We start from the raw sequence: 15,499 nt of genomic DNA, 5'->3' as shown, positions 1-15,499 counted from the left end.
TGGGCGAAAATGCCGTGTTGATGCCAGAGATTACAGGAGATTGGCCAGACTGGTTCGAGCTGGGGAGAAAAGGCAAGAGTAGCTTAAATAACCACTTGTTACAATCAAGGTATGCATAAGAGCATCTCTGAACGTACAGCACCTCGAACCTGGAGTCAGATGGGCTGCAGCACCAGGTTCCACTCCTGTCAGCTGAGAACAAGGCAAGGCAAGTTTATTTGTATAGCGCATTTCATACACAGGTGCAACTCAATGTGCTTCACAAAATTAACAAATGCAAAAAGAGAGGAAACAGGGAAGAAAGAATGAAATAAATTGATTCAAAGAACATTAAGATAAAACATAAGGTAAAATAATAATAAAATAAAAAATAAGAACAGCTTTGTCTTGAGTCTAGATTTAAAGCTATCAATAGTGGGTGCATTTTTTTTTTTACGTCATCTGGAAGCTGGTTCCAAAGCTTTCAAGCATAGAAGCTAAAGGCTGCCTCTCCACACTTTGTTTTGACTTTTGGAATCACCAGCAAATGACAAGAAGACAAGAACAAGAAAATGAGGCTATAATTGGTTTCCCTATTCTAGGTCCTGCCAAAGTGTGTTTGAACAAAAGCATTCCCTTCATCTAAAGCAGGGGTGGGCAATTATTTTGGCTCAAGGGCCACATTGGGTTTAGAATATTGTTCGAAGGGCTAGATGTCACAGGCAGCTTGCCTGTCAATGTTGAGTAATGTACGCTGGCATAGCTTTTTGGCCTTTTCTTTCCTGAAAACTGTAGGTCTACTGAAATCAAATGTATGCAGGCCTATGGTAGCTCAATCCTACTTTATAGCCTATATTATATTATATTATATTATATTATATTATATTATATATATTATATTATATTATATTATATTATATTATATTATATTATATTATATTATGACTCATAAATAATTCAGAAAGTGATTGATATTTCTTTAACAGATGTTGGTTAGACCCTCTCAACTAGGCTATAAGTGTTCTTTATTTCACTGTGTGCGTGAAGCGTAATGTCCCCAAACCACACGAGGGCAGCAGCTTAGGGTGTGTGGGACATATTACGATTTCTTCGCCTGTTCATTCTGGAAAATAGAAAATACACGTCCCTGAAGGTTTTTTTTTTGGATGCAACACACAACCATGGTCTTGGGGTTTTTACATTAACAAGACAGCTAAACATTTGCAACACGCGTAGTTCTAGATTTAGAAGAGAGAAGGATTCTGCAACTATCCTGCGCTATGCTGCAGAAAACAGTGCGGCCAGGCTGGTGATGACCAAAGCAAACATGGTAAGTTGTGGTGGTTATCACGAGAACTTCCCATGTCTAATATTTATTTAGTTAATTGTCACTCTCATTGTATGCACTTCATTGTGGATCTGAACGTATACCGACGGTTTGAGGAAAATAATAAATCTATGCGTTATTACGCACGTATACAATTGGAGCAATTGGGAAAACAATGTTCCTTTTCGAGGCCGTGCTTTGCGAATTTGCTTACAGAATCCAGATTGTAGTACGTGGGTCTTCGAGTCGATGTTACAGGAAAATGAAGTTCATTTGCAGCAGTTACAGGCTGATGAAGTAGAGTTGTGCCAGATCCTGAGACTGCAGGTAGAAGAGCTCCAGAAGAGGCTTGATGAGAAAGACAACAAACTCACTCAGGCGAACAAGGTGAGACCATTACATATTTTTTTATTTATTCATTTTACCCTCGACCCAAAAGGTTTTTTTGCTTGAGAAAAATAGTAGGCCTTTCAACCTTTATTCTTTCACATTGAGATTCACCAACTAACCCTTGCAAGGTGTTTGGGTCAATTTACCACTTCCTTAAAACATATCAACGCCACATGTCACACTTGGGGTCCGCTCATTTTTCCGACGCACCATTGGTCCGATGCGTCAATGTTCCGAACATTTCCTACAGCACTTACTCTCAGATAACTTTTTACCAATTAAATGAAACCCTTTGTCCCGACAGTCCAATGTTCCGACCAAAAGCTGCTTTAGATCACCGTCATCTCTGAAGCCTACGCAGTGGTCACGCTGCTGCCTATGACAGGTTAGGTTTAGGGAAAGTTTTGGTCAAGGCACAAATTTAAAACTCAGAAACATTGCAATAGCCTACTGACGGGTTAGGGTTAGGAATGGTTTTGGGTAGGGCACAATTGTAAAACTTGGCAACATTGCATTAATGACAGGTTATGTTTAGGGGTGGTTTTGGTAAGGGCACAGCAAGACCGACTCAGACGGCATCTATGTGCTCGTCGCAGCGCATGCAGCTGAAGTCTACTTGGCACCGGGAAAAGCAGGACATACGACCTGGGATGATGACCAACCCCAAACAAACAGCCATTGGACGGAACATTGAGCTGTCGAAGCAAAGGGTTTCATTTAATTATTTCGAGTTAGTGGGCTGTAGGATTAATGGGAAATTTTTGGAATATTGACGAATCGGACCAAAGGGGTGTCGGAAAAATGACACACTTGGGTTTTATTGTCAGTGGCATATGAAGAACCATTAATTTTGGGAAATATTATATAATTCTCAATCTCACCCTTCCTGTCTCTTCTCATTGCCCCCAACAGGTGATCAGAGCACTGAGGGATGAGGTGCAGACACTGCAGCAACAGCTGGAGCAGCACAGACGGTCAGTGCAGACACTCCATCCTCTTCATCACATCCACCATCCACTACCCTCAGTCAGACCCATTAGTGTCCCTCCTCCACCATCCACAGTCAGAGCCTTCCATGTTTTTTATATGCTCTACTAACACAGATTTGTTTCCAAACAGCAGTCACAATGACCTCTTTTAGTGTTCATTTTTTGGGTGGTAAAAAAAAGGTCGGCACACTATTGAGTTTTTGAGGATTATGTGTTTGTTAGCAGCAGGGCCGCCGCTGCGCATACGCAGACTACACAGCCAGCGTTAAGGGTGGTTTAAGGGTGGTTTATGCCTCGAGATCAGCGTCCCTGCGTCGTGATGCAGTGAGCCGCGCAGTTAACGGAGTGAAGCCCCCCCCCATCACGCAGGTACTCTGGGGCACCTCCCCAAAATTGTGTCTCGACGCAGGGAGCGACGGCGTGAAGAGCGAAAATAGGTCTGTGATTGGTCCTCTCGACCAGCCTGCTCTGTCCTCGAGTCGAGAACCAGCTACTTCCTTGTTCTAACCTTCGTCGGTCTACGGACTGTGAGCTCTTCATTAAATAAGTTGCCCGTGCTTTGTCGTTTGATTTATTTACACGAACCAAAGACAACACGTGCGCTTGCAAGTTACCATGCTGAAGTTATTTGGAAGCATAAAGGGCGGGTTATGCTTCCTACTTGTGCCACAGAGTGAGCTTGTCGCAGCCATGATGCAGTTAATTTTGGTTTATGCCCTGTTTTGAAGCACGGTCTGCGCGATGTCATTCCACTCTGAAACTGCCTTCAATACAAAGAGTAAACTAGACGTGTCGGTTGTTTTTTAGCATCACAGACTCGACGAGAATGAAAATGAAACATTAAATCTTTATATCACGTGCATGTTTGATCGCACTGGCAGCCACAGTGGTAGTTTGGAACAAAGAAGTGGCTCATTTGTCGAGGACGAAGCGGAATGTTTCCTCGACCTCGGAACCACTGTTCAACTGTCCAAATAACTTCAGCGTCGTAACTTGCAAGCGCATGTGTTGTCTTTGGTTCGTGTAAATAAATCAAACAACAAAGCACGGGCAACTTATTTAATGAAGAGCTCACAGTCCGTAGACCGACGAAGGTTAGAACAAGGAAGTAGCGCTTGTTCTCGACTCGAGGACAGAGCAGGCTGGTCGAGAGGACCAATCAGAGACCTATTTTCGCCCTTTCACGCCGTCGCTCCCTGCGTCGAGACACAATTTCGGGGAGGTGCCCCAGAGTACCTGCGTGATGGGGGGGGGGCTTCACTCCGTTAACTGCGCGGCTCACTGCATCATGATGCAGTGACGCTGATCTCGAGGCATAAACCACCCTTAACCCGCCCTTTATGCCTCGAGATCACCGTCCCTGCGTCGTGATGCAGTGAGCCGCGCAGTTAACGGAGTGAAGCCCCCCCCCATCACGCAGGTACTCTGGGGCACCTCCCCAAAATTGTGTCTCGACGCAGGGAGTGATGCAGACAGCGACGGCGTGAAGGGCGAAAATAGGTCTCTGATTGGTCCTCTCGACCAGCCTGCTCTGTCCTTGAGTCGAGAACAAGCGCTACTTCCTTGTTCTTCGTCGGTCTACGGACTGTGAGCTCTTCATTAAATAAGTTGCCTGTGCTTTGTCGTTTAATTTATTTACACGAACCAAAGACAACACGTGCGCTTGCAAGTTACGACGCTGAAGTTATTTGGACAGTTGAACAGTGTTTCCGAGGTCGAGGAAACATTCCGCTTCGTCCTCGACAAATGAGCCACTTCTTTGTTCCAAACTACCACGGTGGCTGCCAGTGCGATCAAACATGCACATGATATAAAGATTTAATGTTTCATTTTCATTGTCGTCGAGTCTGTGAAGCTAAAAAGCAACCGACACGTCTAGGTTACTCTTTGTATTGAAGGCAGTTTGAACGTGGAATGACATCGCACAGACCGTTCTTCAAAACAGGGCATAAACCAAAATTAACTGCATCATGGCTGCGACAAGCTCACTCTGTGGCACTGGTAGGAAGCATAACCCGCCCTTTAGGCCTCGTCCATTGTAAGCTCACTCTGTGGCACTGGTAGGAAGCATAACCCGCCCTTTAGGCCTCGTCCATTGTGGCTACAAAATAGGGGCCTCCAAGACTGAGATTGACTGAAAGCTTTCATTAAAAGTATTAAATTACATTGCAATACATATATATTCATTATTTATGAACAGACTCACCATTTCACCTTGAAAATGTGTATCCAATTACTCAATTCGCGCAAACTCACTGTTTTGCCTAATACGATCAACCCCCCCCTGTAGGCTTAATGGTACAGCCCGATTTGCGTCTTCCCTGCTGATCCGCCGATAATAGCCAGTCTGTCCAGCGCTTCATTGCTCTGACAGAAGACCGACCAAAGTGGTCACGTTTCAACAATGAAGCCACAGCACGACTCATACTTTAACCAATTAGGATGAATGTTGGCGCATACCTCAGAGGAAATGTAATTCCAAAGTGATTTAGTTTAGGGGTAGTGACTCGCTAGCAAGCCATCTGACGAACTGCCTAACAAAGTGGATCTGAACTGCTCAAAACGGTTAAACATTGGACTTTCAATTAGCGTCGTTAAAGCTGTGAAAATCCAACATTTTGTGTATGCTAATTTGCTGTTGGACATCCTTCACTCCCGGCATTATGAAAGGTCCCAACTCCAAGCCAAGTGTAGCCCAATCTTCCCGACGTTAGTCAAATTTAAATTAGTCACAATACAAAACGTAATACAATGCCCAAATAAAACTGTCTATGGAACGCCTTGTCTGGAATGCTGCGTGCCTTGGCAAATGCGCTCTGAGGAGAGGAAAAGAAACCTTTGCATGGGACTCAAATTGTCTAGGATGATGGTGCTTCAGTCCACAATTCGCTGCACTGCGATCATGTCCGCGCATACTCCATTACCTAGGCTACTTCAAACAGTTTGTGTGTCTTGCCCAGCCGAATGTACAAAGTTTTTCGACTGTTCATCCATTCACTATTTTGCAGTGTCCAGGGGGGAAACGCGATGCGCACATTCAACAGACAGAACTCGAGCAAGCGATGGAGAGATACAGGGGATGGACGAAATTTCTGCACGCTAAAGTGCACTGGCTTGACGTCGTTTAAGTTTTCATAAACACTACTTTCAGCTTCTGCACATAACTTGCACCGTGTCATTCTGATTCTGGCCAACTCAAAAAATACACCAGGCAGCGAGTTTTTGACCATAGCCCATTTTTCTTCTATGCAGCTTGCATGCATAGCCTAACTGGGCAGGCAATTAAAGGCCACGCACCCCTTCTATTGCAGTTTAATGACCTCTTTTTCTATTTAACAGAATAATAACATCTTTCAGCACCAAGTAACCTAAACATAGTAGACCTATCTAAATTTTAGCTGTGCTCTGCATTTCTTAGGCTATAGCAATGATAGCATAATAATAATAATAATAATAATAATAATAATAATAATAATACAATTATTATTAATAATATTATTATTATTATTACATTATCAGGGGGCCTCCCTAAACCGTATGCTTAGGGCTCCCAAAACCTTAGCAGCGGCCCTGTTTGTTAGTGAATCTGAGGAAAACAACTTGGTTGAAAAGTCACTGCCATTGAATGGTGCAATGATAAAAAAAAAAAAAAATGTGTCCGCAACTGATGTCCTTTTTTGGGTCTATGGAATCTGTGTAAAATAATGCTCTGTCTGTAGAATGTAGAATTTCCAGCATCCTGTGTGTTCAGTGTCGTGTTAAAATTTCAGTTGCTGTATGCTTTTGATGTTCTGCTATTAATGAAGAGTAGCCATTGTGATTCACAAAGTAGGTCCGAACATTTCTGCATATTCTAACACTCTGCCTACCGTGACTCTCCACAGGAAGTACCGTGATGATGTAATTGGACAGAGGGGCCAACCGTGTCAGTGTGGAAGAGGAAATGACATCACTGCATTGGTAGGCTGCCTGTCAGTTATTCACTCAGTGAGTCCATCTCAATCTAGTCCCTCCTGTCCTCTCCTTTTGCTCATGGCCTTGTGATGCGATGCAAGACGTCATTGGCAATAGGGTCATTTCACATGAAATCAGACACTTTGGGACCCGACCGACACGGATTTCAATCATACTTTCTGTGCCTGTTTAGTAGCAAGGTAGCACCCCAAAACTGCATTTGTGTGAATCTGACACCAATATTAAGGGAGAAACAGACTAGCAAAGATTTACATATAAGGGTAGGACACTATGCATTCAGCCTTGATTATATCAGTCAGTGTAAGTCACAAAAGGATGTCTGAGGTGTTGTTTGAAAGCTCTTTTCTGGCTCTACAAATCACACACACAGCATGGAATACAACAACCTTCAGAATATGAATTATGATACATCGAAAAATTGAATATCAAAAAAACGTATATTTTAAAATGGCTGGTTTCTTGTCTTAACACAGCCTGTAAGGTCATAAATAACACCTGAAAATGGGGTGTTTGGTTCTTTATTCATTTCAGAGATAAGGATATAAAGGTTGAAATTAGTTGTATTGGAGTAGTGATAGAGTAGTGTCAGGGACAGGGCTGGACTGGCCATCTGGCATAAAGGGCATTTCCCCCAGTGGGCCCTGCACCGTCGTCGGTCCCTATTCCAGATACTCAAAAACTACACAGCTTCTGCCCATTGTCAATGGACACAGTGGAAGCTAGACCATTTTAAGCATTCAGAAAAGGCAGGGTTGAAAGAATAAGCTCAGTAAAGGAATTTTCGAAATGTTCAAGCATCAAAGGGTATGTTGTAGCTGTATATGATACCAACTAGTGGCTAGCACGTTTTGAGGAATGTATGCTGAGCACTGGAGAGGTGAAACTGAACTTCCTGCATCCTCATGGACCATCTCCATCCTTCACATATTCCGATAGACATGCTGTCATGTGATATTACTATGGTATTACCATATGATTTGTATGATGCCATATGTTTGAGACACATTATCTCTGAAATGAATAAAGAACCAAACACCAGCATTTCAGGTGTTGTTCATGACATTGCAGGCTATGTTTCGACAAGGAACTACCATCCTGTAATGCCATGTATGTATGCTGGTGGTGGGCTGTGGTGGATATGCACTTGAGTGTTTCTATGTATGTGTGTGTTTATTGTTGTTTTTGTTTTTTGGCGTCATGTGTATGTTGTGTGTATGTGGCAGCTATGTATGTCCAAGACAAATTTCCTTCGGGACTATTAAAAAGAATCTTGAATCTTGAAGGAACTGGCCATTTTAAATTATAGGGTTTTTTATATTAAATTTTACATTTTTCAATTTATGATCATTCATATTCTGAGGGTTGTTATATTCCATGCTGTTTGTGTAAATTGTAGAGCCCGAAAAGAGCTTTCAAATAACACCACGGACATCTGTTTGTGACATACACTGACTGATATAATCAAGGCTGAATGCATAGTGTCCTTCCATGTAACCTTTCGCTAGTCTGTTTCTCCCTTAATATTGGTGTCAGATTCACACATGCAGTTCTGGGGTGCTACCTTGCTACTAAACAGGCACAGTAAGTATGATTGAAATCCGTGTCGGTCGGGTCCCAAAGTGTCTGATTTCATGTGAAATGACCGAATAGAAGTTTTATTCAATGTGTAAACCACAATTTAAAGGTCAATTTCCTGTTTGCAATTGGGATGTTGACGTTATTGCTTTCTCCATGGAGACGGGCAGTCCGCATAGCACAAGGCCACAAGTGAAAGGACAGGACGTGAAGTAGGGGTACTAGTTAGAAATGTACTCACTAGTCATTCAGTCATTTGCCAGGATTCCATGAACCCAGCTATAGAGGTAGCTTACCTGCCCAATCTTCAAGGGTGCCAATACTAACTGGCGGCACTGTAGTTAACCTCTACAAGCCTAAAATTGACCATGCATCTTCAGAGGCGAATGTCACCCCAACTGTCTGTTCGCTGGCAGAACTTAGGTAACAGAGAATGCATGGGGAAAAATAGTCCTTCCACAGCAACACGGTGAGAGTCGGACGGTTATGGTGCAGGAGATGGCTCACTATAAAATGAATTCCTGATTTATTCAGTAAATAGAAATTGCATTCAGAAATTCTTATTGACTTGACTCATGAGAAATTAATGTTTGTGTAATTTGGACGACCCTTTTTTGCTGCGTTTGGGCTTTCTATTCCAAGTATACCTACGTTTTAACCCACCATAGAAAGGTACTCTTAAATTCTTCAGGCAGTAATTTGAATAGCCTGTGTACTTGTCAAGGAACCAGTATCCGTGGAGCTGTGTGTGCAGACAGGGAACTGTTCCATCAGCCTGTCGTCCCAGTGAGCCAGAGCCTGGTTCCTCAGATGCAGGAACTTGATTATTACCTCCGCAAAGGAGGTAATGTTTTCGGTCGTGTTGGTGTCTTTTTCTGTTTGTTTGTTTGTCAGCAGCATAACTCAAAAACTAATCAACGGATTTGGACGAAACGGATTTGGAGTTGTTGATAGTGACCCAAGGAACAAGTGATTACATTCTGGTGGTGATCCGGATCACAAACCGGAACTAGGACTTTTTGAAAAGATTCTTCACCATTGCTGGCCTGTACAGTATATCACAAAAGTGAATACACCCCTCACAGTTTTGCAGATTTTTGAGTATATCTTGTCATAGGAAAGCATTACAGAAATTTCACTTTCACACAATGATTAGTGACCTTTTAACAACATATTTAACCGCTTAAATTCCTTGTTCACTCAGAAAAAAACAAAATACAGCCATTAATGTTTGAACATGTACTCACAAAAGTGAGTACACCCCAGATTAAAATCCGGTAGAGAAGGGGCTGTGTTGGCTCGAATCGTCTCAAAATGAAACGGGATGAAAAGGGAGGTCATCAGTGTGCGTTTCAACCTTTCTTTGCATTGAACTTTTACATTTTGAGTCTGCATCTGGCTTACATCTGGTGTTTACCACCACACATGCTTGACACCATCTAAAGTATATTTGTTTATCTTGGTCTCTTCAGATCACACGACATGGTTCCAGTGATCCATATCCTTGGTCTGTTCATCTCTCTTGAGACCAAGATAAACAAATTTGCTTTAGATGGTGTCAATCATGTGTGGTGGTAAACAAGTGAGTTTTACAAAAAAAGGTGTATCCTCTCAATAGCCAAGCATGGTAGTGGGACTGACATGGTTTGGGGATGCATGAATGCTGTCAACATTGTCAATCTGAAATACACCTAAAAGAAACATGCATGTCATCATGCACTGTGACTACTGAAGCAGATCATGATATTCTCCATAGGATTGCATTCAAATCTCACACCAATCTATTTAAGCCAGATGCAGACTCAAAATGTAAAAGTTCAATGCAAAGAAAGGTTGAAACGCACACTGATGACCTCCCTCTTCATCCCTTTTCATTTTGTTTCATTTCGAGACGATTCGAGCCAACACAGCCCCTTCTCTACCGGATTTTAATCTGGGGTGTACTCACTTTTGTGAGTACATGTTCAAACATTAATGGCTGTATTTTGTTTTTTTCTGAGTGAACAAGGAATTTAAGCGGTTAAATATGTTGTTAAAAGGTCACTAATCATTGTGTCAAAATGAAATTTCTGTATTGCTTTCCTATGACAAGATATACTCAAAAATCTGCAAAACTGTGAGGGGTGTATTCACTTTCGTGATACTGTATATCTACGCCCCTAGTGACCAAAAAATGAATTGCGATTACTCCACAAAAAGAAGGCAGAAAGACAGGTGTAACATTCAAGTGTTCTATCAAGCAGCTTCCTTGTCGGAGGTCTGCGCCCTCTGAGTGCTTCTAGTTGTTAAAGGTTTGTGTGTGTGTGTGTGTGTGTGTGTGTGTGTGTGTGTGTGTGTGTGTGTGTGTGTGTGTGTGTGTGTGTGTGTGTGTGTGTGTGTGTGTGTGTGTGTGTTTACAGACAGCAACTACCCTCCCAGACTGTCGGCCTTGTGAGCCAGAGACGGGTTCCTACGAAGCAGAAACATCACAGGAGGACCAGGATGTTACATCACAGGATGTTGCATCACAGAACACTCTGTTCTGCCCTTCTCTGGAAACTAGCATTGGTGCTGAGGTATGACCGTTTCCTTTGAATCCTTGATATGACTTGTATGTGTTTGTATTTGTTTTGAAAAGAAATCTTCTAACAAATACAGTTGCGTGTTGCCATTTTAGGTATGTGAGATCCCACCAAACATCTTCCTGTCCTGTACCTCGGAGGACGACCCAGCAAATGTTTCAATCCCTCCTGATGACGTCATGCTGACATCAGCACAGGAACTGGAGGAAGACCCGGCAGATGATCTTCCACTGTCTCCTGGTGATGGTACACTGACATCATCAAAGGAACTGAAACTTGAGAATGACCCGGCAGATGTTCCACTGCCTACTGGTGATGGTACACGGACATCACCATGGAAACTTGAGGATGACCCAGTAGATGTTCCACTGTCTCCAAGTGATGGTAGACTGACATCATCAAAGGAACTGAAACTGTCTATGCTGTCAGTGAAGCTGCAAGACTGCCGTGACATGCTGGGGCCTGACGGAGTTTTTAAGATGCCAACCTCAGAGGACCTCAGAGATGACGATTACCAATGTTATCAAGATGATGATGGCGATGACGTGGATAACAGCCCAGAAAGTAAGTGCACACATGCGATATGTGGGGGAAATGAAAAAGATACCAGGTGTAATAATACTCATGGCTGTCATGCTTAACCTACTTGAAGAGTTTACCATTATTTAAGCCCATGCAATTAAACAAACAACAAAATATCAAAAAAGTTAAAAATATAAATCATTTAGGAAACATTCCTTATTATTGTTAACCTGGTTCGCATGCAGATAGTTGTTATGAAGTTTGGGGAAAATGCACATGGGTCTGCGTGCGAACCAGGCTACATTACTGTAGCCATTCTCTGAGTCTGTTTAAATAACTCGTATTTCCAAGCTAGCATATATCATTGAATCGACAGGTAACAGCTAGCTGCCTCCATTCGTCTCATTGACGTATGTTAACTTGAAGTTAGCACAAGTTGGGCTGCCGGCCAGAGTCAGAGAATGGTTGGAAGAGCACCAGAAATGTTCAACTCAATTCTTAAACTGAAGATGAGATGGGGAAATAAGCACATTTCCAGACATTGTAGAATCTTGCTTTAAAGAAGTTTTCCTTTTTCCGTTCAGATGAAGGATTCAACATCTGCTCAAAGGACGGAGAACTGTTGTCTGCAGCCGAGGAGAGCATCGAGGAGCCCAAGGGGCAGCAGAAGAGGAAGAAGAGAGGAAGGAACAGGGTCAAGGCTAAAACTACTAACGCCAAACATCACACGTGTGCAGAATGTGGAGAGACATTTTCATATCTTAGCTGGCTAGCTCAACACCTAAGAAGAAAGCACACCAGAAGAAAGCCCTCCACTGCCACTCCACTTGGAAACGTTTCCACTAACTCTCCACATGAAAATACACCCAATGACTCTACACATGAAAATGCATGCAGTGTCGTCCAGGAAGATTACCATCCGGAGACAAATGGAACGACTATAAAAGTAAAAAAGATGCAAACCGAAGAGGACTTCAGCGATGAGGGTGATGATGATGATGATGACGACGACAGTGATTACGACCCAGAAACCGATGGAATGCCTACGAAAGGAAAAAAGCTGCAAACCAAAGAGGACGACGACGACGATGATGATGATGATGAATATGATCATAATGATGATGATGATGATGATGATGACAACGACCCAGAAACCGATGAAATGCCTACGAAAGGAATTAAGTCCACTGAACGTGATGTGTGTGGGAAAACTCTTCCAACTCCACATACTCTTGTCAGTCAGAAAAGAGTCTACCCAGATGGATCTAAACAAGGAACTGAAAGAAAACATCCTCCTCGGTATTGGGAATGTGATGTGTGTGGGAAAATACTTTGCAATAAGCAGAGTCTTAATACTCATAAACGACGGCACACTGGCGAAAAGCCTTATGCCTGCAAACACTGTGGGGAAACTTTCAGACATAACAGTAATTTTATCAAGCACCAGAGATCACATTCAAATGAGACACATAGCCTGCCAAAAATTGGGAAACCAGCTGAAAAGGTGACTGAAAGTAAAGGTCCTCCTTGGGAATGTGATGTATGTGGGAAAATACTTTGCAATAAGCGGAGTCTTGATTATCATAAACGACTGCACACTGGTGAAAAGCCTTATGCCTGCAAACACTGTGGGGAAACTTTCAGACATCACGGTAGTTTCAGAAAACACCAGAAAACGTATGCAGACAAGCCACATACTCTGTCCAAAACTTGGGAGTGTGATGTATGTGGGGAAATACTTTCCCGTAAGCAAAGTCTTATCTCTCACAAACGAATTCACATTGGTGAAAAGCCTTATGCCTGCAAACACTGTGACAGAACTTTCTTATTTTACATTTACCTCATCAGGCACCAGAGAACTCATTCAAATGAGACACATGGTCTGCCCAAAACTGGAAACCCACCTGAACATGGGAATGACAGAAAACATCCTACTTGGGAATGCGATGTATGTGGTGACATACTTTGCCGTAAGGAAACTCTTATTGCTCACAAACGACGGCACACTGGTGAAAAGCCTTATGCCTGCAAACACTGTGACAAAGCTTTCAGAGATTACGGTTCTCTCAGAAAGCACCAGAGAGCAAATCCAAATGAGACACATGGTCTGCCCAAAAGAAAAGGTCCTCCTTGGGAATGTGATTTATGTGGGAAAATACTTTGCCATAAGCAAAGTCTTATTGATCACAAACGAGTACATGCAGATGAGAAGCCTTTCGTCTGTGAAGACTGTGGTAAAACTTTCAGTAATTACAGTAATTTCAGACAACACCAGAACACTCATTCAGACAAAACTTGGGAATGTGATGTATGTGGGAAAATACTTCGCCATAAGCGAAGTCTTATGTGTCATAAAAGACAGCACACTGGTGAAAAGCCTTATGCTTGCAAACACTGTGGTGAAACTTTCAGTCAGCACAGAAATTTCGCCCAACACCGGAGAACTCATTCAAATGAGACTCATGGGCTGTCTACAATGGGACAAACCAGCTGAACAGGGGACTGAAACAAAATGTTCTCCTTGGGTATGTGTTGTATGTGGAAAAACGTTTACCCAAAAGGCAAGTCTCATCAGGCATAAGCAACTGCAGGTGAAAAGTCACAATCCTCCACTGACCCTACACGTGAAAACGCATCCACTGACTCTACATGTGACGACAAATCCAAATCCACTGCTGCACCTCATGAAAACACCTCCACCATCTCTACACATGAAAACACCTCCACCATCTCTCCACATGGAAACACACCCAGTGACTCTCCTCATGAAAACCCAAAAGGTCTTGTCCAGGAAGATTATCACCAGGAGAACAATGCAACAAGTGCTTCAGACTAAAAGCAGAACTATGCCTCTTTTCCACTGCTGTTTTTCTGGTAGGCCTACAGCTCGACACAGCGCGACTTGGACACCATTTTTTGCTTTTCAAATAGGCATGACACAGCTCAATCGTGAAGCAAATAGTGACGGCCAAGTCGCACTGTGTCAAGCTGTAGGCCTACCAGAAAACTGGTAGTGGAAAAGAGGTACTAGTTTACCACATAAGAACCCATACCGGAGAGAAGCCCTTAAAGTGTCCATGTGAGCTCAGGTTCGCCAGAGTCTCTAATCTCAAACGGCACCAAGTTATACACATGGATGAAAAGCCTCACCTTTGCTCTGTTTACGGGAGGACTTTCAATCGTGTTGAAGCACTGAGGACCCACCAGAGAGTTCACACTGGAGAGAAGCCCTACCAGTGCACCGTCTGTGAGGAGAGATTCACCTACTTACAAACTCTGCAGACGCACCAGAAAACAGTGCACAACATTGAATTCCACAAGTGTCAACAATGTGGTTAGAGTTTTAAATCGTCTCAGGGTTTAAAATCACATGAGTGTACATATGGTGTGAATAGCACTCTAGTAAATGGGGAGGTGGGTGAAGCATCTACGGCGCTTGGAGGAATTAGAAGTGGCTCCTCGTATGAAAAAGTTTCCCGACCCCGGTCTAAGGTTTTGAAATTACAGCCCAGTACTTAAGGTTAATGTGTAAATATGGTAAAAATGTTTTTTTGTCTTTTTTTTAATTTTTTTTTACGTCTTTCACTTTTGACATCTTTTTTTCCGACACTCAAAAACATTTCTATTAAACGTTGTTTGGAGATAGTCACAAAGAAACTGTGAAAGCCAATTGTTTTAAAATAAGACTTTCAACTGTTTACATATTCATACATGTATGTATTCTCATTTATTCATCACTAGAAACCCATAACGCTTTGAGGATTATCATCACGTTTTGATTAGAGCTGTAGCAAATACTTTCAAATCATGATGTTATATGCTCAACCGCATTTGTTGTTCGAGTGAAATTCTAGAACTACTGCAAAAAGTCTATACCCTTGAAAGGGCTAAAATTGCTGGGAGATATTAAAGTTGCCAGAGGTGTCCTTGACAAAATGAAAGCGTGTTGTACTTTACATTAAGAGATGCTTTGTCATACCGGAGGGTTTTCCTTCACTACTTGCATAATAAAAATCCATTTAGTTTAGTCATATCAAAGATTCTGCTTACTACTTGCATCATAAATCATAATAATGATTGTAAAAATGCCATACATCACGCTACAAATGGACCAAGGGGGTCAGTCGCCCTGGGCCCACAGAGAGGGGAGGCCCAGAGGTGGGTCATTTTTGTGTTGAGAG

The 15,499-nt window shown here is 42.5% G+C and overlaps 2 protein-coding genes across 2 annotated transcripts in view; both read left to right on the top strand.

The window, feature by feature from the left end:
- Positions 1–15,499, top strand: part of LOC134456856 (zinc finger protein 84-like) — a 179,274-nt gene that overhangs the window by 49,499 nt on the left and 114,276 nt on the right. The window lies entirely within an intron of this gene.
- LOC134458324 (zinc finger protein 37-like) lies at positions 1,138–15,351 on the top strand. The gene is made up of 7 exons (XM_063210606.1): positions 1,138–1,309; positions 1,523–1,693; positions 2,609–2,670; positions 6,570–6,645; positions 10,635–10,790; positions 10,892–11,360; positions 11,903–15,351. The coding sequence occupies exons 1-7, from the start codon at positions 1,292–1,294 to the stop codon at positions 13,810–13,812; spliced, it is 2,862 nt and encodes a 953-aa protein (XP_063066676.1). The 5' UTR covers positions 1,138–1,291; the 3' UTR covers positions 13,813–15,351.

The sequence above is a fragment of the Engraulis encrasicolus genome, chromosome 1 (assembly GCF_034702125.1).
Source record: "Engraulis encrasicolus isolate BLACKSEA-1 chromosome 1, IST_EnEncr_1.0, whole genome shotgun sequence".
Classification (NCBI taxonomy): Eukaryota; Metazoa; Chordata; class Actinopteri; order Clupeiformes; family Engraulidae; genus Engraulis; species Engraulis encrasicolus.
This window is presented reverse-complemented; position numbering and strand designations above follow the sequence as displayed.